Source organism: Camelus ferus, chromosome 8 (assembly GCF_009834535.1).
Source record: "Camelus ferus isolate YT-003-E chromosome 8, BCGSAC_Cfer_1.0, whole genome shotgun sequence".
NCBI lineage: Eukaryota > Metazoa > Chordata > Mammalia > Artiodactyla > Camelidae > Camelus > Camelus ferus.
In genome coordinates, this window is record NC_045703.1 from 66,723,276 (window position 1) to 66,746,913 (window position 23,638).

General features: G+C 36.8%; 1 protein-coding gene across 1 annotated transcript; it reads right to left on the bottom strand.

Annotated features, from left to right (window-relative positions):
• Positions 1-2,180: 2,180 nt before the first annotated feature.
• On the bottom strand, positions 2,181-22,752 carry RSPH3 (radial spoke head 3). Its single transcript, XM_014554454.2, is given in 10 exon segments — positions 2,181-2,675; positions 3,080-3,166; positions 4,877-5,039; positions 6,608-6,811; positions 7,805-7,950; positions 9,500-9,641; positions 16,068-16,155; positions 21,936-22,465; positions 22,467-22,607; positions 22,654-22,752. Coding segments are annotated over 10 exon segments (1,914 nt in total). The 3' UTR covers positions 2,181-2,361.
• Positions 22,753-23,638: the final 886 nt, after the last annotated feature.

Consider the following 23,638-nt stretch of genomic DNA (forward strand, 5'->3'; position numbering starts at 1 on the left):
AAAGCAGAATGTATCAAAAATTTGCATAGTAAGTAAAATGCATGAAAATTAAAATTATAGATAAAAAATTTAGCTGGTGTGGTTGATATGCTTTAACAACATAATAAGAAAATTAAAGTTTTCTAGAATAGAAGAAATGGGTACCATTAACATTTTGATGGTTATGGTACCATAAAATTTTGATATGATAAAATGGCACTTCTCCCATACCCGTTACGACTTTTAAAGGAATCATCATCTTCAAATATTTTCTCCTTCTGCAAGACCTCCACTCTCCCACGTGTATTAAAATAAGCCACAAGTCTGAAAAAGTAGTTCTTTTTCCTAACTAAAGAGGCAAACCCCCTTTTATGTGGTGAAGAACTTAAGACCAGGCAGTCTGGCTCTGGTGTCTACTTTTAGTCACCACTCTGTGCTGCTCTGAGTGACTTCCAGGCTACACCAATATTCCGCAGCTCAACAGAAGTCAGAATGGCTTAAACACCATGATGCCTACATTAGAGAAAATGACTCCTACTGCTCTGATCTATTTTAGTGATATGGGAATTTATGTCAGGGATGACAATCTCTATACATTTTTTATATATTATCTATTTTATTACTATTTAGCTATGTAGCCTGTTAGCTCAGTGTTAGTTGAAAATAGAAAGCACTAGAACTCATGAGAAGAGTAGTAGCAAATGTGGGCAGAGCCAATTTGAAGTTTCCGTTCAGCATTTTTTTTTCTACAGATAATTTATAACCTACTTCTCTAAATTTTCTCCCAGGACAGTGCCCTAATCTCTCAATTATTTTTGTTTCTCTCTAGGATGGAATAGGATGGCAGTTAAGCTTAACAGACTTTAGTAACCGACTACAGATTTAGACATATTTAATAAATTGAATTAATTTATAGAATTATAGAGCACAGAACTGGATGTTTAGCAAAGCATCTGTGAAGTGTTAATGGACTGGATTAGGATTACTGTAAATGAGGATTAAGACTGGAGAAGATAATCAACCTCAAGTCCATTTTGAAAGCATTCTTAAAATTGTAGGTATTTAAAAATCAATAATAATAGTGATCCTCAACAACAACCCCAAGTAAAAAACAATTTCTTGGTCTTATTACCAAAATCAGTATCTTGTAATGTTAGGATGATCATCAAGACTGTTTAACAAGATGGAACTAAGCCAGCAATGGACAGTGGGAGTGATACCAATTTTTAAAATGCTGTTAATGCAATAACTTATTTGAAGTTATTCTCTGTACCTCATAAAGGTTCAAGATTGTTCAGAAGAAAGTACAGTAGATTATAAGGAAGGCTATATCTACCTAAGGCCTCAGAAGACTTCAGTAATTAAGATCAACATAACTACCATAAGATCGCCATAATATCTGTGATTTTTCAATAGTGCAGGTAAATTCACCAAACAAGTTCAGATTAAAAAGTCAAATGATAATTCCTTATAACAGTCCAACTAGGTAATATATTACCATAGTTTAAAAAGAGATTTATATGTATTAACATTGGAAGGTCTAAGATATGCTGTAAGATGAAAAATGCACATAATACAACACCTTTATCTCCAGGTGTTCAAACCTGTATTTTCAAAATACAAATACTTCGAAAAAGGCCTGGGAGGTACACACCTGATGGATTGCAGGGGTTGTCTCTGAGGAGGGGAGGGGAGCTGCAAAAGGGCAAGGAGGGACTTTCAGCTTTCTTGGCATCGCTTGAAATTTTTTAATAGCAGGAATATGAAAAAACAGACGAGAGCATATTCCTAATTCATAGAATCCTCTGAGGTTTACTTGACTATTGAAGATGGAAGGGGTAACTATCTGTTTAATTTTATACAAATAAGGGTATATTTCTTGGTCTTTGCAAGGAGGGAGTACTATAGCTTTCAGTAATATGACATTTAGGGGTTCCTGCCTAGACTACGTTTAACAGTTTTCCTACAGAGAGGAAAAGCTCCATGGCTGACAGCACTGACATTCAGTACCATACTTACTAAAGAAAGAATGAAACCACAGTTAAGGAAAAATATATTAGCTATCTACTGTGGTAATGGAAGGACTAAGGAAAAATATATTAGTTAGTTGTATATAGTGGTAATGGGAAGTTTGTAATTTGACATAATTCTCATTAGAGTTACAATATACCTTCTAAATATTCTACTATAAATAAATGAAGTTTCATCTTAAAAATTAGTTTTATTATTTCAACATATTGATTTGCCCAGTCCATCAGACAAGAAGGCATGCTGACTAAACACAACATAATTTCCATAACCTGAGGGGACTCACGCATCATTACCTGATTGCTTGCAATGCTGACTGGCTGTTGTTTGGCTCCATGGCTCTGAAGCTCCCCTCTACTGGGACAGTTCTTCCCTCCCGAAGGCGTTCCTTATTTCTGGTTGTTCATCCTCTTCCTCCATAAGCCTCCTTTCTTTAGATAACACTTTCTCCATGTACCTTCCATCGTAGGGTGTTCTTTGTGGGAAGTCTCTGTCTGGGAGTGGCCTCTGTGACTGTGATGCACCAGGACCCTGGAATCCATTACCCACCAGCGGATCTCTCATTCCTCCAGGACCACCAAGCCTGTCCTCAGGTTTCAGAGATGAGGGCTTGTCCTCCTTACGCTCATACAGACTCAGTCTTTTCTCAACCACCTCATGAATCAACACTGAAAAATTACATGTACAGAAATCACTGTAATTTTTCGTATTTTAGTAGTTATGATGCTGACTTACAGATGAGGATGAAATACCTGCCAGCCTGCTCTTCCCTGTATCATGATTTTTTACATAATACTTACCACCTGTGCCACTTAATGCACTGAATATGAATTATATCCAATGTCTGTTTTAACAGAATATCATATACAAAGTAATGACAGAAGATGTCAATTCTGATCAAATTATGAAAGAACCCAAAATAATCTCGAGGTAAAGTATGTGTACCTTTGTTAATGTAACTGATACACTGAAAATCTAAGAACCAAAACTGTAAAATTAACATCTTTCTTCTATTTATTCTCTCTTCTGAAAAGTTTCAGAGATGACTTTGAAATAAAATAAAAGAACTTACTGTCAAGCACTGTTCTTCCCACCATGCTGTATTCCATGGCTTTGTCAACTTCATTCATTAGCCATGGGAAGAATCCCATCTCAATATCTGCAATAAAAAGGTTAATTTCATTAAGTGAATTTTTTTCATCAAATGATTTTTATAGATTGGAAGTCTGTGCTTTCCCCCTAATGTTACAGATACATCAACATTGTTTTCTTACTATAAAATGTCAAATAGACACAGCATCACTTTTGCCATATTTTCCGTATTTGTTCTGGTCCATTTCCTTTCTAGGAGAGTAGAAACAGTATTTTCAAAACTATGAGGCCTTTCTTGGAGTCTAAGACTTTAGAGCTGACTTTACAGGTGCAATGTGAGATGAACCAAGGAGGCAGGGGCAGGGGGTGTGGCACTGGGAGCAGAACTCCAGTTCCAGTGCAATGCAAATCTGGGATTGAGCAATACTAGCGCCCCCTACCTGAGGCCCAGGGCCTGACATGATAGTGGCTGATGGAGATTCAGAGGATAAGGGTCAGAGAGCACCTGAGAAGAAGGCCATGTAGAAATGGGTCAGAAACCAGGTGTTTCCACTAGTGATAAATTTGTTTAAACCGAAATGGAAATCTACTCTACACTGAAAGTCTTTTAAAAATATGGTCCATTACAATATACATTTTAATGTTTTAAAGTGGCTTTATATGGGGGGGGGTAGGGTATAGCTCAGTGGTAGAGCGCATCCCTAACATGCATGAGGTCCTGGGTTCAATTACCAGTACCTCCATTTAAAATAGATAAAATCCCCCTCAATAAAATTAAAAAAAAAAGGCTTTTGGAGGGGCCAGCATCTAATTGTTACTTTCCAATGGGTGACAACAGAATAGTGTGATAGAATAACACATTTGCTATCATAAGTAACTTTAATCTGAGGCATGAATCTCTTTTGCAAGATTTTAAATGATCTATAACTGACTCTTTCCACAATTCATAAGGAAGGAGGGTGGCAGTGAGAAAATGGCAACTCTTACCCTTCGCTTGGCCAGACTAGCCAAGGAGCGGTGGGGGTGCCATGAGACAGCTAACAGGTACTGGTTCTATAAAGGCAGAGATCAAGACTTTATTTTTTTTTTTTTAATCTCCAACACTCAATACAGTGCCTGGGATAGTATAAATACCTAATTAAACAACCTCACTAGCTTCCCCCAGAGGGTTTTTGATTGGAACAGGAAGTCCACTGAGAAAAATTTAGCAACAAACTACTTACACACATACATTAAATACACAATTGACCCTTGAACGACACGAGTGTTAGGGTGCTGATCGCCTGTGCAGTCAGAAATCCCCGTATAATTTTACAGGCAGACCTCTGTATCTGCAGCTCTGCCTCTGCAGGTTCAACAATGGGTCCTATAGTACTGCAGTATGAATTTATTGAAAAAAATCTGTGTATACGTTTTATTTACATTATGACATTTAGCTCCTAAGTAATCCTCATTTCACATATGAGGAAACTGAAGGACATAAAGCTAGTTAATGATAGAACTGGGATTCAAACTAAAATTTTTTGACATCAAATCCATATTTCTTTCTACTGTTCAGTGTTGTTTTTCAATAAAAGCAAACATCCTAAAATCAAGATCTTTATAATACACCTCTTATTAGTAACAGTGCTTACTTAAAACAACTATAATTGATTTTTAAATCTGTTTCAGAGACAGAAAGATTCCAATTCAAAATAAAAATGGGCACAGGATAAAGTCGAACCATTAAGAGGATGCTTTTCGTAACAAGGTTCATCTAACAAAAACCTCCACAGACCTCTTTCAATGGGATCATAAAAGTAGCCGCCATCCCTGAGACTGTCAAACACGGAAGGGAGAAGGTCGGCCAGGTAGCGCTGCGCGAAGGCTCGGGCGGCGATCTTCTGTGAGGTCTCCTTATGCTTGTGTATGGTTTGCCACTGCTGTTGCTTACGACGTTCCTGCTCAGAGAAAAACACCATCACCGACAGTTACGCAGCTGTTATATTCTCCCCAAGTGCTGACTCTAGTGAGTAGGGGAATTTGGACTTATATTTGTATCAAAAAATGGACAGCAAGGTGTCTTTGTCTATTAACACTTCATATTTTTCATCAAGAGTTTGATGAATTTCAACAACTAGTAGGTACTGAGTTTAGAAGAGATGAAGCTTAAGGTAAAATTCATTTCCTGATCCATTTTCAAATAAAATAATTTCAAGATATATATGTTGGACTGTGCAGTTGATATCAAAGAATAATAGTTATATGTATTTTAATTAGTATTATCATAAAGTATTGCTGATATAAAAATTACAGTTAGACATCTTCAATTTAAAAACTTGAGCCAATAAATTGTCTGATTTGTACTAATTCTTTGAATTCATAAAGTTCTGAAAACTACAAAACGTCTTTTTGTTGTTGCTGCTTCTTGTAGATCACACAAAATTTATAAAGCTAGGAAATATCGTCTCTCCTCCCATGCAGAAGTGGGAGCACTAATAGATTTTCTAATTAAGTCTATTTTCAAGGTTTAAGCAAATATAAATCTAGATGATTTGTATTCTTCATTTTTTCATATTTCCTAATAGTAAATAAACAAATTTAACTATTCTTTGATAAAGACTTCACCAATTATTTCAGCAAAGCTAATTTTGTCAGTGTTCATTTTATAATTGTGAACAAATAGTCATGCATTTGCAGTCTTTACCATACGCCCTATGCTCTTCACACAGTTAACTACTCACTTTGGAGGATGACTGAAAGTCCACTTGACTGGATTCTATTCTATTGAGTAGAATGTCCCAGCATCTAAGCTATTCAGTGTAGGAAGCTAGACTCTGTAGCCCTGTCAGGTGTTCAGGAACTCCTTGATCATTTATCCAGCCAGTGTTTAACACAAGGTGACAGCTACTGCCAGGCCCTTCAGAAAGACCCTTAAAGATTACTGAGCCTGTTGCTTCCTAACTAGAGGTTCTTGGTATATTTTAAAAACTAGATTCTAAAACACTTCTTACGAAAGGTTCTAAAAACCTATAACCTATGGAAATATTTGATACAGCAAGTAGTTCTGGTGTATCCCTAAGGGTGTAGAGAAGGGCTGGCCACTGAGAAAAAGATCCAGAATTCTCTCCAGATCCTCCGCTTCTCATCCCCTACCTGCCCCCAACATATTCCACTTTTTCCTTCTACCTTTTCTGCCACTGACTTATAGCAAACGGATGTGTTACTTCTTTCTCTAGGACTCTTGATATTTAAGAATGCCTTTCATTGGGACGTATGTCATATAAATGATTACATTTAGAAGCCCTTGGGAACTCTATTTAGATGCATTTATGTCAGCTGGAATTTTAAAAATGTTAATTCAGTCCCTGGAAGATCTATGATCTACATAAGAAGAGAGACCTGAGCAGCAAATACTACAGGTCTTTTCCAACGTGTTTCTGAAGATCTATTCATACTGCACGCGACTTTGAACATAATCTATTAAATAGCCAAAATCTGCCTAAGAGAGGAAACTAAAACTCTGTACTTTCTCCTCTCGGTGCCGTCTCTCTTGCTCTTCGAGTCGCTGAACTTCTGCAAGCTCGATGTTGCGTAACTCCTCGTGTGCGTACTGGCTGGCCCGCAGGTCAGCCAACTCTTCCTCTTCCATCACCTCCAGAAGGGACTGCTCAATGGTCTTTCCCACCAAAACTTCTAACATTGGTTTAACTTCAAGATCAAAGTCAAAGAGCTTGAACACACAAAACAAAGTAATCATGAACCATATGTTCAGTGAAAAAATTTCCAGAAGAGCAGCAATAACACAATACTATATATTGTCTTCTGTGAATCAGACACTGTGGTGGTTCTTTATTTATGGTTTCTAACCCTCAAAATAGCCCTGAAATGCACATAGGCTGTTCACAGGCAAAAACTGATTGAGTCAAAAAAAAAGACCTATGCAAATCATCAGAATGAACTCAACAATTTTAAGATCAAACTCTGAAACCCAAGGGAAATATCCTTGTCTTATTCTCTGTATTTTCTGCTCAATTTTTAATGGTTGTTTTTGATAACAGTTTGAAAAACAAAGGAACAAGAATAATGGATATTTTGGTGATTCATCTTTTGGATTCAGAGGGAAATATAACTTTCTACATAGCTTATGAAGACTTATTTTATTTCCCAATTTCAATGTCAGCTCTTTCAAGTTCCTTCGAGTCTTAAATCTCACTTAAGTCATTATGCACATAAGCACTGGCTTCTCTTCTTCAGTTTCATTAACTGGCCTATTTCTACAATCACTGACATGAAAATGTAGTTATTTTAGGATTTTTTTTTCTAACACAAAGAGAATATCTTCATAAAAGTTGTATCATCTATAAGCAACTAGTAGTGGGATCTTTTATACCAGAGATATTATTTTTCTTTATTTGGTACAAACCTACTTTATACTCATTCATTAAGCAAGTATGCAAACACACAAAAATTAAATATATAAATATTCTAAAAACATTTCTAATAATTTTTATTTCTGAGCAGCAAAGAAGGGAAATCAGATCATGGTATTTAAAAAAACATTTCCGGGGAGGTCAGGATAAAACCATTATAGATAAAGTTGGAAAGAAATGAAGTAGAATCTTCCTGATTGTGAAGTGGTTTGTATTCATATTAAACTTTTAACTAAACCTGATTTTAACCATTTATAAAGAAGATAGAGGGAAATCGGAGTAATGTACTATACCTCTCCTTCTAGTATTTGGGTGGCCACATCTTTGCCAGTTTTGGCAGGAATAAAGAGTGGTGTTGGTGGTCTGTCCAAAAATGCATCTGTCTGGCATTCCGTATCAACTTCTATTATGCGGTCAGCAATTTCTTCAAGGTATAACTCTAAGAGAACATCATACACATTGAGTTTGAAATTCTGGTCTATTTCAAGTATGTATGTGTACTTGAAACTACAGCTCCTTCAAAATAGAATTGAGTGGATCAGAAAATAAGTCTTAGAATAAAGTGCCCAAATGTGGGGTTTAATTCACATATTATACCACATATTTTGATATATTTGGAAGACCACAGAAACAGTCAGGCTAGAACACTTACCAAATGTTGAGAAAGCACTGAGCTTCGTATTTGAAAACTGAACTAAAGAAGAACATGTAATCACAGACGTATATAAGACGCAAACTGTAACATGAGATGGAAAGTCAATAAAGCCATCTATTTAATTGAGTCCTAAGATAGTCAATGCATAAAGATTTGAAAATTCCTGGATATGTAAAAAAAATTATGCACCATGTCACTGTGTTACTTGATGTTCCCTCTAGCCTGTATATTATAAACAGACATATGCAAACAAATTTCACCTCAGGAATAATTTATATGAGGCAAGGGCAGTGTGGTATCATGCAAAGAACATGAGAACTGGAGCCAGATGTTGAACATAGGACCTAGCCACGTTATATCCTCTTTGGGCCTCAGAGTCTTTATCTATAAAAGGGAGCATAATGATGGGTCACATGAGTCTTTGTAATAATAGAGGAGATACATAAGTAAAGGATCTGGTATAGGAAAATACTCAACAAAAGTGGCTGCTGTTATATAAGTTAACATTCTGATAATAACAACACTAAAATTTAGCTTTCCCAGAAATACAACTATGTTGGCTAATCAGAGACATACACACATCCTAGACTTGGCCTCAAGGTAGGGAAAAAGCGTGGAATGCTTCTCTTCCTTTGGTCCTTACTATTTAGACACATCTCTGATGAATCCACTCACCATCTTGGTAGGGTGCAAGGTGGATCTTGAGTAGTTACATTGGTCCAAGGAAAACACCAAGTACTGTCTGACTAACAGGATTGTGTCAACAACCCTGCTAGACACTGTAGGTCCAGGTAAGCCTTCACAGCTGACAACAGTCAGACAAGTAGGGAAAGCCTGGTGCTAGCCTAGAAGAGCCCGTGTGGCCCTGGGGAGTATGTGGATGGAGAACAAGAGGAGAGAACAGAAGAGGCCATGGTGAGAGAGGTGGGGGACTCAGATCTAAACAGGTTTACTCCTTTCAAAAGACAAAATACCAAAAACAAAACAAAACTATATTGCTCTCCTGTCCTGTCCAGTGATTTATGTTGGGCTAGAAAAAGTAAGAAATTACCCCAGTTTGAGAACAGAATACATGAAAAGGGCTGAGAGAGAATTAATTTGGGCATGAAATTCTTTTTTTTAAAGACCCCATCTCACACTTCTAGCCATACCCAATATAATAATAAAATATAGTCTATGAATTTGTTTAGTGAATGGACTTCTCCTACCATGTGACTGGGAAAGTATTAGATAGCATAACAGATACATAAATAATATAAAGCCCAAAGGAAATGACTTAGAAAACTGAGCACGCCCAGGAGCCACACGGCCAATGGCAGGCGTGCCCACATACCTGTTTGCACATCCACGTGCTTTCTGCCTTCCACGGGTTCAGGCGTTCGTGGTCTGAGCTGTTCTTGGGCTCGTTTTTTGGCAAGAGCCCTCCTCTTAGCCTGCTGTTTCCTCTGAATCTCTACAGGATCAGGCTGTCCAGGCTGAGGGACAGAAAAGGCTTCTAAAATTTAGAAAATATTTCTCAAAATACATAGAACTGCTGTTCCCACAGTGATTCCCCGAGAATATGAAAGCACCTGCCATATGATGCTTCCTGATTATCAGTGATTGATGATTCAAAGTTTATTTGAACTTTGTCAGGTAATTACAAAGGTATCTGACAAAACATATAAAGTAACTTCAAAGTATGACTGTTAATTGGAATAAAATGGTGCAGAATCCCATCTAATAAACTGTTTTCCCTCATTCAAGGATTTTTTACCATGAATTCCTCTTGTGCCTAATAAACAGATATAACCATTCAGTCACAATAAATTTTAGTGTGAAGTTAAGAAACTGAAAAGCGCTAGAACTTTTTTTTTTTAAATCTGAGTTTCATTTGGGCAGAATTTCCTTAAAAAAAATTAGCTAACAAAGAAAACATCCATGGCCAAACAAAGCTTGTCCAAGGCCACAAAACAATAGCTGACTAAGGGATTAAAAATATAATTATTCACAGTAGTTCTGCAATATTTGGAGGTCTCTGATTTTGTATCTATATCTTATTTTGTAGCCCTTCTCTATAGCTAACCTGTCTTACCTCAAGGTAAGTATGAAAAGAAAAAGAGAAATATGAAAGCATTTTGCAGGAAAAATTTTAACATTTAAAATTAGAATTCTAAAAACATTTTCACTGAAATGACATTATAGTATTTTTAAAAAGAAAAAGAAAATTTCCTATAATCCCATATCTCTAACACAATGGCTACTGTTATTTAAAAGCATACAGCTTTTTGAAGTTGTGAAGATACTACACATTTTATACTTTTTTCTAACTTAACATCACCTATTGCAATGTTTACATGATACAGTGGGAAGAAGAGCATTGGCTCTGAAGCTCAAATTCCAACTCCTTAATTTCTTAATTACTATGATTAGTAAAGCTTAGACTAATAATACACATTTTCAGATATTCAGTTTTCTCATCTGTATAATGGGAATAACATCTAAGTTTTTGATTATAAGGAACAAATCAGATGATAATGTGCCAAGGCTAATACAATACCTGTCACAGAATAGCTCTTCCCCTACCTCGTTATCATTTCCTTCTATAATAAAATAACTACATAACCAAAAAGAAAAGAAATATCACCTACAGTTTCATTTTTCTAATACAATTACTAATATCATTTTGAGATTGTTTAATGGAGACTTTTTTCTTTGTAAATGTATATCTTCTAGATTATTATAAATATCATGCTTGAATTATTTCCATGTTTTAAAATGGAACAGAGTTATAAATGTCAGCCTTCAAAGATTTAGGGTAACAAAAATGCAACAAGTTCGTTTTAGAAATTCATTGCTCAAATTAAAGGATTGCTTTGGCAATCCTGGGTCTTTTATGATTCCATATAAATTTTAGGATTATTTATTCCAGTTCTGTGAAAATGTTATGGGTAATTTGATAGGGATTGCATTAAATCTGTAGATTATTTTGGGTGGTATGGCCATTTTAACAAAATTATAAATCCTCCAATATTAATATTAAATATTAATATTCAAATTAATAGTAACAATATTAAACATTAATCTTCTAATGCAAGAGCATGGAATATCTTTCCATTTATTCGTATCAATTCAATTTTCTTTATCAATGTTTTATGGTTAAGTATAAGTCTTTCACCTCCTTGGTCAGGTTTATTCCTAAGTATTTTTTTAATGTGATTTTTAAAGAGATTTTTTTTTACTTTCCTTTTCTGATTTTTTTAATTAGCATGAAGAAACACAACAGATTTCGATATATTAATCTTGTATCCTGCTACCTTCCTGATTTCGTTTATCAGCTCTGGTAGTTTTTGTGTGGAGTCTTTAGAGTTTTCTATATGTAGTATCATGCCATCTGCATATGACAATTTCACCTCTTCCCTTCCAATTTGGATACCTTTTATTTCTTTTTCTTGTCTGATTGTTGTGGCTAGGACTTCCAATACTATGTTGAGTAGAAGTGATGAGAATGGGCATCCTTGTCTTGTTCCAGATTTTAGCGGGAAAACTTTCAGCTTTTCACTGTTGAGTATTATGCTGGCTGTGGGTTTGTCATAAATAGCTTTTATTATGTTGAGATATGTTCCCCTTATACCCACTTTGGTAAGAGTTTTTATCATAAATAGGTGTTGAATTTTATCAGAAGTTTTTTCTGCATCTATTGAGATGATCATGTAGTTTTTGTCTTTTCTTTGTTGATGTGGTGTATCACACTGATTGATTTGCATATGTTGAACCATCCTTGTAACCCTGGGATGAATCCAACTTGATCGTGATGTATGATCTTTTTTATGTTGTTGGATTCAGTTCGCTAATATTTTGTTGTAAATATTTGCATCAATATTCATCAAAGATATTGGCTTGTAATTTTCTTTTTTGATACTGTCTTTGTCTGGTTTTGGTATCAGGGTAATGGTGGCTTCACAGAATGACTTTGGAAGTGTTCCCTCCCTTTCAATCTTTTAGATTTTTGATTTCTGATATACAGTCCTGGAATTTTGTTTGCAGGAAGCTTTTTCAAATTACAGATTCTATTTCACTCCTAGTGATCTAATATTCAAATTATTTCTTCTTCATCAGTTTTGGTGTATAGTATGTTTCTAGAAAATTGTCTCTTTCTTTTAGGTTGTCCAATTTGTTGGCATATAATTATTTACAGTATTCTCTTATGGTTTTTGTTATTTCTGTAGTATTGGTTGTGATTTCTCCTTTTTCATTTCTAATTTTGTTCAGTTGGGTCCACTCTCTTTTCTTCTTGGTGAGAGGTTTGTTGATTTTGTTTACCCTTCAAAATAATCAGCTCTTGGTTTTAATTTTTTCTATTTTTTAATCTCTATTTTATTTATTTCCTCTCTGATCTTCATTATGATTTCCTTCCTTCTTGTTGCATTTAGGTTTTATTTATTCTTCTTTTTCTAATTCTTTCTGGTGGTTAGGTTAGGTTCTTTATTTGAGATCTTTCTTATTTTTTGAGGAAGGCCTGTATCACTATGAACTTCCTTCTTAGGACTGCTTTTGCTGGATCCCATAGATTTTGTATAGTTGTGTTTTCATCTCTGTATAGTTTCTTAAAAAATAGTTGCTCTAGGTATTACAATATACAATATGTACCTTCTTAAAGTCAACATTTAGTATCAACATTTTACCACTTCAAATGTAGATGGTTTATTTCCATTTAGATTCCCTGATTCTATTTTTACAATATAATCAAAATACAATCATCTTAAATATTTCATCTACATACATTAAGCATTATATCATGTGATGTGCTTCAGCCATCACATATAATTTTTAAAAACCATGAGAAAGACAGATGATTGTATTTATCCCTATTTTCACCCATTTCCTTGTTCTATCTTCCTTCCTGAATCCCCCAACTTCCTCTGTTATTTCCTTTCTATTCAGAGAACTTCATTTGGCCATTATTTAAGGGTAGGTGATATTATGTAAAGGCCGTCATTATTTAAGGGTAGACATTATTTAAGGGAAGGTGACTTTTTTAAGGGCTGGTGACAAATTCTCTTAGTTCTCCTTCATCCAAGAATGACTGAGTTTCTTGCTTTTTCCTGAAGGATATTTTCATTGGATTAGAATGTGCTAGTCCTTTTCTTTCAGGGCTTGAGAAATTCTGTGCTACTTCTTTCTGGCCTCCGTGGCTCCAGAGGAGAAATCCACTGTTACTCAAGTAATTGTTTCCTTTCTGGTAACGGGTCATATTGCTATCGTTTGTTTCAAGATTTTTTTTGTTTTTTTGCTTTCAAAGCTTTGATTTTGATATGTCTTAGTGTGAACTTTGTAGGTTTATGCCTCATGTCAAATTTGTGGAGTTTTCAGGCATTATTTCTTTGAATTTTTTTTCAATCCCACACTTTTTCCCCTCTCTTGGGACTTGATAAGATGAATTTAGATATTTTGTTATTGTTCCTCAGCAATCTGAGGCTTTTTTTTTTTGGGTGGGTGGGTGGGGGGTCTATTTTCTAGATACCTGTTCTTCAGACTAGGTGATTCCGTTGATTTGTTTCTGTATTCACTAATTGTTTCATATGTCATCTCCAATGAATCCATCTGTGAGTGTTTTTTTATTTTGGTTATTCTATTTTTCAGTTCTACATTTGCCATTTGGTTTATTTTCATATCTTCTATTTTTTGCTATGATTTTCTGTTTTTTCCATTTATTTCAAGAGTGGTCATAACTGTCCATTTTTGATTGAAACAATTTTATGATTACTGCTTTAAAATCCTTGTCAGGGTACTCCTACATCTGAGTCATCCTAGTGCTGTCATCTCTTGATTGGTTTTTCTCACTCAAGTTTTGACTGTCCTGGTTCCTGGTATGATGTATGATTTTTTAATAGTATTCTGTATTTTGGGTATTATGTTGTGAGACGCTGGATCTCATTTAATTATTTAGCAGGAAGTCACTCCCTTTATTTTAGTGTGCTGGCAGTAATGAATCAGAGGACGGATTTGTATTATTGCTGCCACGTGGAGACTGAGGTCCAGCTCTCCATCTAAGCTTCACTGATGCCCTGGGGCAAGGCAAGGCAGTTTTTCCTTTAGTGTCTGGCTGGAGGAGTGAGGCAGCATGGTAAATGGTCCTGTCCTACTAGGCCACCCTCTATCTTTGGATAGAGGGAGCAGGCTTTTCTTAGGGTATGCCTGGTTCCCGGGTGTGTGTGGTTCCAGCTTGTAGGTTTCTCCAGCAATCTGGGATCTGTGAGAAGCAAAAAGAACACCTAGGGAACCCATCCTTGCCATGTCCTGAAGTCCCTTGCTATGTCCTGAGTTCCCTTGCCAGTCCAGTTTCTTCTTTTCACCTTTCAGAGTCTCCCTATATTTGTTGTGGTACTATGTGCAGGGATTTTTAGTTGTAAGAGGAGGAGTAGGGACGAACTGGTGAATTCCTTCCTGTTTGTCTGGACTGGAAGTCTCAGTACAGACTTTGTTTTAATTGAAATATAGTCAGTTTACAATGTTGGGTTCATTTCTAGTATACAGCACAATCTTCAGTCATAGAGGAACATACATATATTTGTTTTCATATTCTTTTTCACCATAGCTTACTACAAGATATTGAATACAGTTTCCTGTGCTATACAGTATAAACTTGTTTATATATTTTATGTATATTAGTATCTGCAAATCTAGAGCTCCCAATTTATCCCTTCTCACTCCCTTCCCCCCTCAGTACAGACTTTTAAGGTAAGGTATTGATTAACTAATGAACTAAAAAAAAATCAAATTGCCACAATATTAACTTTAAAAAAAAGCAGCAATTCATTACTACTCTTGTTCAAGGACTGCCAGTATTCACTGCTACTGCCACAAGAAAATGCTCCAGCACATGTCTATATCACATGTTTGAGCTATTGTTTCTAAATGCTTGTCCCTGAACTGGCTATCAGAATTGCCTAGAGAAGTTTATAAATGCTACATACCCTGTGTGCAACTTTGGAGGTTCTAATGCAGGAAATCCATGGTATAGGTGAAGCATATATATTTTTAATGAGTTTGTAGGTGATTTTGATGTATACTGATTCACAGTGTCTAACATCCCACACATCACCATGTGGTGTTAAGCATTTATATGTCATATAGTGTTTACAGGTTAACTGAACTGTATTTCATTTCTGCACCAAGAAATCATCACTCTTAATACCGCACTACATCTTATTCATCTCTGTAGCCCGGGAACCCAGCACAGGACTTAAAACTCAATAAACATTTGTTGAGTGAACTAAAGAAAAGAAGCATAATTAAGACTTTCTAACTTAATAATGATAATAGTATTGGAGTATGAGATAATTTAAACAAACCCTAATATATTAGACCAGTGCTACTCGAAGTGTGGTCCCCAGACTCACACTGTCTGTGAACAGTCTGAACTGGTCTGTAACAATGTAATGACAGAAGTTGAGAGTAAACGTTTGGAAACTTTCAGAACAGTTTCCCACAGTTCTGTTGACCTAATAAAAATTGGGGCTTGAATTTTTAAAATACTTTCAATTGTGGTAAAATACCCATAACATAAAATTTATCATCTTGACTATTTTTAAGTGCACAGTTGAGAGGCATTAACTACATTCACATTGTGCAACCACAGCCATCATTCACCTCCAGAGCTCTTTTCATCTTGCAAAACAGAAACTCTGTCCCTGTTAAATAATAACTCCCTATTCCCCAATCCCCTGGCAACCATCATCTGGTTTGCATTCGGCATGTCTTTTTGTTTTTTCATTTCATTTTTCTAGTAATCCATCTTTATTCTATTTTATACATGTTTTAGTCTGTAACAGATTAGAAATAAAAAGAAAGGAAAAAATTGGTCCTTCAGCACAGGTAGTTTGGAACGCTCTGTGTTAGACTATTCAAATTACACTCACCAGCGGTACTGTCTGCAGAGCGTAAGTGTTGCCTCGGATCACCCTTCGGTCATACATTATGTTTCCATGATGCACAGGTTCTTCAGCTCTGTAAAAAAGCAAGTTCTAAATAACGATTGTAATAGAGTGTTACTATCTATGAGGTTAACCCATTTTTAATAAAATTTAGGCTAGATGAAAATATTTTAAGAAAACAGACTTTTTTAAAGCACAGTCCATTAAATAAGGAGACAAATGGCTACCATTTATGGAATGCTTATATTATAATGCTGGACCCTTCACAGACATTATTTTACTTATTGCTCAAAATAAGCTTCAAGCTGGGAGCGATGGCTGCCATCTCACTGAAGAGGAAGTAGACTCAGAAAGGAATTGCCCAAGGTTACCTAGCTGGTAAGAGGCAGTGCTGGATTTAGGCTGTAAATCTGTTAGACTACTTAACTAATGCGAAAACAGCCCAATTGAAAAGGGGCCTGCCCTAAAGGACTGAAAAAATTTTGATTCAAGAATTGAAAAGTTACATTAATAGAATCAGGCTTAAAAAATAAGTCAAATTTCTTATTGCTCTTTAATCTTAAAGATATTTTTAAAAAATACTGCTTTAAATGTTAATAAAATTTTAATTTCTGAGATCAGAATGATGAATAGTGAAAAATACACAGTTGGTATTTTCATTCAAAATTCTTTCAACGATATTCCATTTGTGGCTATAAAACCAAATAGCGACTTATACCAATAACAGTACTCTATCAGAAATAATTTTGTGAGGGGTGGTAAATTGCTTATTTATCATACATTGAAACAACTACTGGATAAGCCGACATTGTATTACTTAAAACCCAGACATGCTTCACTACTCCTCTTACTTGACCTCTGGGCAGCGTTCAGCTCAGTGGGCCACACCTGCACTGAGGCACTCTCTGTCCCAGGCCTCCATGATCCCACTATATTATTCTGAGTGCTTTTCTGCTTTTTCTCTGACTCCTCTCTTTCAACCTGTGTTTGCTAGCTCCCTGCAACTAGAGGATTTCCTTATGGTTCAGCCTCCTCTTGTCCTGAGTTGACCTCATCCATTCTTAAGGCTTCACTTAGATCCATATACCTAAAACTCTCAATTTTATCTTTAGTTCAGAACTCTCCTCTGAGCTCCAGGCTGTAGATCCAATTGACAAGCCAGATGACATCTCACTAAGATGTCTCAAAGGCAATCTCAAATTTGAGCTAATTATCATTCTCCTACTCCAATTTGTTATTTCTGTGGGGTTCTGTATTTGCATTTCATTAAGTGCTACCAGTAATCAGCCAGTTGGCTTAACCTAGAAGCCTGGGGGTCATCCAAGACTCTTCCCTCTTCCCCATTTTCTACAACTAGCAAATTCTATTGACTCTATCCCCAAAATCTTTCTGGCATCCATCCACTGCTCACTGCCACCACTATCTTTTATCTGGACTACTACAAAAGTCTCTTAGTCTCTTAACTATCTGTAATAGCATTTCTCCCTCAACCTATTCTATACATTGTAGTCAGGGATCTTTTAGAATGGAAAAAAATCCAAACATAATGCTTACTTGATTAAAGCATCCTAGTGCTAATTAAAAGTAATACCGAGGATAAATTTCATTTTTATGCTATCAAATGACAAAAAGAAAAAAATCTATAACACCTATTGCTGGAGAGGATGTGAAAAAAAGGACATGTTTAAACATTCCTGGAGGAAAGATATTTTGTTCTATCTGTGTTAAAAATACACAACTTAACAATCCCACCCTGGGATTCCGCCTCATAGAAATAAAAAGGTCAGTACATAAGACTGTTTATCGAAACCTCCTTCTTTGTGGTAAAAACCTGAAGCAAACTGAGTATCTACCAATAGAGGAAAATTTTAATAATGTATGTATCAGGGGATATCACGCTGCTATGAAAAATAACTGGAGGAACTTCCACAAAGAATCAGATGAGAAAAGGAAGATGTTGAGAATTGTGTATAATATGTTACCATTGCTATGAAGGAGACAAAACCCTTGCAGATGTGTATCTGTATGTATATATTCATACATTTGTACATAAACATGTGAGTATAGAGAAAAGTATAAAAGTTTTCATTCAAAGTCATTAACATAGTTTGGGGGCTGGAGAGGGAGAGCAAGTTTGCAAGGGAAGGGGTTGGGGAATAAGGCTGTACTAAGAACACATACAAGCACGAATAGTATGAGTCCATTTATTAAATAAATGTATGTATATGTATATACATAAACTAGGGAAAAAAGGAATTAGAACTTATAAAATAGGGGAGGAGCCAAATGCAGATTAATACGTGTAGTACAATTCTATTTTGGAAATAAACCTAAACATACGTACATATGCTCATATATGTGTGTACAAGCAACGAGGTGTGGAAGAATAACATAAGATTGTTAAATTTGGTTACAACAGGGAAGTAGGAGCAGAGGTAGGTGAAAGATAATTAACTTTGCCTCTATTCATCCTTATTTTATACTTTTCATTTGCTTCAACAAGCATATATTACTTTTATAAATTGAAAATCACCAATAAGGATAAATTTAGACTGAAAAATCAAATAGACACATATAAAAGAACTCCTTCCAAAGATCTGAATCGATGGATTACTTCAATATACCAATCAACTAACTCTTACAAAAATTGTTCCTAATGAATCAGCATTGATTCTTATTTCATGTTGGTCTGACTTAATAGGAATGATTTGTAAGTAAACACTTAAAGGCACCAGGAAATATTTCTAAAAGAAGTCCCTTTTTAAACTGAATCTTTTAATAATATAAATAGTTTAAATTTAAATTTTCTATTTTGGTTTTCTTAAAGTGATAGACATTTCTTATTTTAAAAAGTATATTGTCAAAATAAGGTAATTATGAATTTAGACTCAGAGTTTGAAATAAACATCAAGAATTACATTGCTAAACCCACATCCAGCATAATATTCCACAGTTAAAAGTTGAAAGCTTTCCCACTAAAATATAGAACAAGACAAGGAAGCCCACTCTCACCACTTCTATTCAACATAGTATTGGAAGTCCTAGCCACAGCAATCAGACAAGAAAAAGAAATAAAAGGGATCCAAACAGGAAGAGAAGAGGTAAAACTGTCATGATATGTAGATGATATGATACTATATATAGAAAATCTTAAAGGCTCCACACAATAACTACTAGAGCTGATAAAAGAATTCAGGAAGATAGCAGGATACAAGGTTAACATACAGAAATCAGCTGCATTTCTTTATATTAACAATGAAATATCAGAAAAAGAAGGTAAAGAAATAATCCCTTTTAAAATCACATCCAAAAAAAAAAAAAGGAATAAAGCTGACCAAGGAGGTGAAAGCCTTACACGTGAAGAAATACAACACATTGGTTAAGGAAGTTAAAGGTGACTTAAAGAAATGTAAAGATGTCTCATGCTCTTGGATTGGAAGAATTATTGCTAAAATGGCCATACTACCCAAAGCAATCCACAGATTTAATGTGATCCCTATCAAATTACCCAGGACATTTTTCACAAAACTAGAACAAATAATCCTAAAATTTATATGGAATCACAAAAGACCCAGAATTGCCAAAGCAATATTGAAGAAAAGGAACAAAGCTGGAGATATAGCCCTCCCAAACTTCAGACAATACTACAGAGCTACAGTAATCAAAACAGCATGACATTGGCACAAAAACAGACATGGATCAATGGAACCGAAGAGAGAGCTCACAAATAAACCCACAGACTTATGGTCAATTAATCTTTGACAAAGGAGGCAAGAATACACAGTGGAGAAAAGACAGTCTCTTTAGCAAATGGTGTTGGGAAAACTGGACTGCTGCATATAAATCAATGAAGTTAGAATACTCCCTCATACCATATGCAAAAATAAACTCAAACTGGCTTCAAGACTTAAATATAAGACAAGATACTATAAACTTCCTAGAAGAAAACATAGGCGAAACATTTTTGGACATAAATCTTAGCAATGTTCTCCTAGGGCAGTCTACCCAGGCAACAGAAATAAAAGCAAAAATAAACAAAAGGGACTTAATTAAATTTATAAGCTTTTGCATAGCAAAGGAAACCATAAGCAAAACAAAACAACAACCTACAGAATGGGAAAAAATATTTGCAAATGATATGACAGACAAAGGCTTAATTTCCAGAATATGTAACAGCTCATACAACTTAATAACTTTTCTTTTTAGTTTTTCTAAGAACTCACCCAATTCAAAAATGGGCAGAAGACCTAAATGAGCAATTTTCCAATGAAGATATACAAATGGCCAATAGGCACATGAAAAAATGCTCAATATTGCTAATTATCAGAGAAATCCAAATCAAAACTACAGTAAAGTATCATCTCACACCAGTTAGAATGGCCATCATTAAAAAGTCCATAAACAATAAATGCTGGAGAGGGTGTAGAGAAAAGGGAACCCTTCTACTCTGTTGGTGGGAATGTAGTTTGGTGCAGCCATTTTGGAAAACAGTTACAGGGATTCCTCAAAAAACTAAAAACAGATTTACCATTTGATCCAGCAATCCTACTCCTGGTCATTTATCTGGCGGGAATTCTAATTTGAAAAGATACATGCACCCCAATGTTCCTAGCAGCACTGTATACAATAGCCAAGACAAGGAAACAACTTAAATGTCTATTGACAGATGATAAAGAAGCTGTGGTATATTTATACAATGGAATACTACTCAACTGTAAAAAGTAATAAAATAATGCCATTTGCAGCAACATGGATGGACCTGGAGATTGTCATTCTAAGTGAAGTAAGCCAGAAAGAGAAAGAAAAATACCATATGATATCACTCATATGTGGAATCTAAAAAAAGTAAAAAGATACTAATGAGCTTATCTACAAAACAGAAACAGACTCACAGACATAGTAAACAAAGTTATGGTTACTGGGGGAATGGGGGTGGGAAGGGATAAATTGGGAAGCCTCAGGTTTACAAATATTAACTAGTATATATAAAACAGATAAACAACAAGTTTCTTCTGTATAGCACAGGAAACTATATATTCAGCATCTTGTAGTAACCTATAATGAAAAAGAATATGAAAACGAAAAACAAATACAATTTTAAAAAGTTACATTGCTGACATTCAATCATAAATTCAACAATTTGTGTAGAGTGCTAACTATGTGTCAGACACAATCTTAAGTGAACAAAAGCCACAAAGTTTCCTGCTTCCATGGAGCCTATATTCTCGGAAAGTTCTGATTCCAAAATTTGAGGCTTATGGAAAGAACTTTAAGAGAACCAAAACATTTAAGGTCCTTCCTAAATACGGATATTTGAATATTTGCAAATACTCATGCATGTAAAAGTACAATCTGGGGCCCAGGAAGGATGGATAACCTGATTCCTGCCTGAAGACTGCTGTGGAAACCGAAGACTGCTTTACTTGGCTCCCATTTTGGACATGCTATTGTGTGTGACACCTTTGTACCTCAGTTTCCTCATGTGCACTGAGGAGTTATAAAACCCACTTCACAGCACTGTGGACTAAATAAGAAAATATATGTAAATGCCCCTAGAAGGTACTTGGCACATGGTTAGTCAACAATAAACGTTATTTGCCTCAAGCTTAGTGAAATAAGTAGGTTCCATGGACGGTTATCAATCATGCTATTATCATTATCATTAAAAGTTCACTAATGCCCTGTCTTGCTTCATTCTTCTACACCACGGGAGAGTTCTTTAGAGAGGAAATTTTATTTCGCAGAGAAGGGAAGCAGCATAGGCAGGTTTTCCCAGGGCGAAGGGGCCAGGATCCCGCGGCCCGCGATGGTGGAGTGGGTGGAGAACACACTGGGGTTGCTTTGCTCACTCACGGCTGCAACAGGTTGTCCCGGTAACGGCGGCGCTGGCAGGGCAGGGCCCGGGGCCGGCTGGTGTAGGTGTAGGTGGCCATGGCCGGAGAGGTGCGGTCCGTCAACCTGGAGGCCACGTCCGGGTTCGGACCGCTTCGCTTTCGGTGACGCCTGGCTTCGAAGCAGGTGGGCACTAAAGCGTCGTGGAAGCCGGAGAGGTGCAAGTAGTGCCAAGGGCAGGGATTCCGCGACGCAAGGAGAGGCGGCGAGAAGGGAGGCGGGCGGGAAGGGAGGTTGCCAGGGCAGGAGGTGGGAGCTACACTCGGCTTGCTCCACGCAGCAGCGAGCCCGGCGCCGGCGCCCCCAGCGGTTGCACAGCAACCCAGTGTTCCGTCTGGGGGCGGGACCTCCGGGCTGTTCCGGTTGTCGGGTTTTCTGGGATGACCAGTGCTAAGAGCCACTTCCGGCCCTTGACTCCGCCCAACCGCCCCTCCGTTGTAGATGCGCCTGCGCGTGAAGACGGCGGGCATGGCGGCGCAGGTTTGCGGTGGGACGGCAGTGGTCAGCAGTCCCGCTTTGGAGTCTGGCTTTGTGGGGCCAGTGTCGGCGCTGTTCTCCCAGGCCCCGTTCCTTAGGGGCCGTCCTCAGCTGTTTCTCCCGCCGCTGCCGCCACGCCTCTACTCGGACCGTCCACTTAACGAACGCACACGCGTGGCATCTGGGCTCCCAGCTCTGTTACGTGCCAGGGCCGGACAAGGGCTTCCCTGGTGTCTCCCAGCACCGCCACCTGTCCTGCGCCAGAGGCCTCCTGCCGCCGCCCTGCGCAGCAGGTCTGCATTTCCCGGCTTCCTTCTCTGCTACCGCTGTTTGTCCTTCAGGAGACTCGGGCGCCCGGAGCGTGAAGGGACGCCCGACAGACATCTAATTTTGGGAAAGCTTGGGCGCTGTTTTAGGCCCCCTATGACCTGAAGAATGAAGCAGCATGGGGAGGGTCTGCCCTTAGAAACGCAAATGCATTGGTTTTAGTATTAGTAATGTAAAAATACTGGTCTGTGTAAGTGAAGTGTTTTGTATCCCTGAGTGATCAGTTATTTGCATTTGCATTCTTCAGTTCAGCTAAGTGCTGCTTGGATTTAAATCCAGGTTCTGCAATGTGCTAGTCCCATCACCTCTGGCAGGTTAATGTTTTTGCGCTTCATCTTGTTGCTCTACAAAATGGGATTAATAGAATTTATCTTTTATTAGAGTCTGTCATATGAGGATTAAAAGCATTAATAAATGTAAAATACTTGGAACTGTGTCTGGTAAATGATAAGCCGTTCTATTAAGAGCTAGATCCCTCCTGTGCTTTGAAGCTTATGTTCTAAAGCAGATGTAGGCATTGTATAGACACTAACTTAAAGCGTATAGTAAATGCTAGAGGTAAAAATACTGCATGAAGATGTTAGGTCTGATCACTTAATGTTGAGGTAATTTCTAAAAGGGCTAAAGGAGAAAGTGACAGTTACATTGTGTTTGGTGTGTGTAGAAACAGATGGATTTGTAGTGGGGCACTAGAGAAAGAAAGGAGTCTAAATCACGTTAAGATTTTTGATTTTTGTGTAGGAAAAGTAGCAGAGAGGCTCTGGTTGATGTTCTCTTTCTTCAGAGGATTTAATTTTATTCAACTGGTGGTTGGAGTGGGAGCCTATGGCCTTGAATCAAAGATTCAGGCTTTGGGAGGC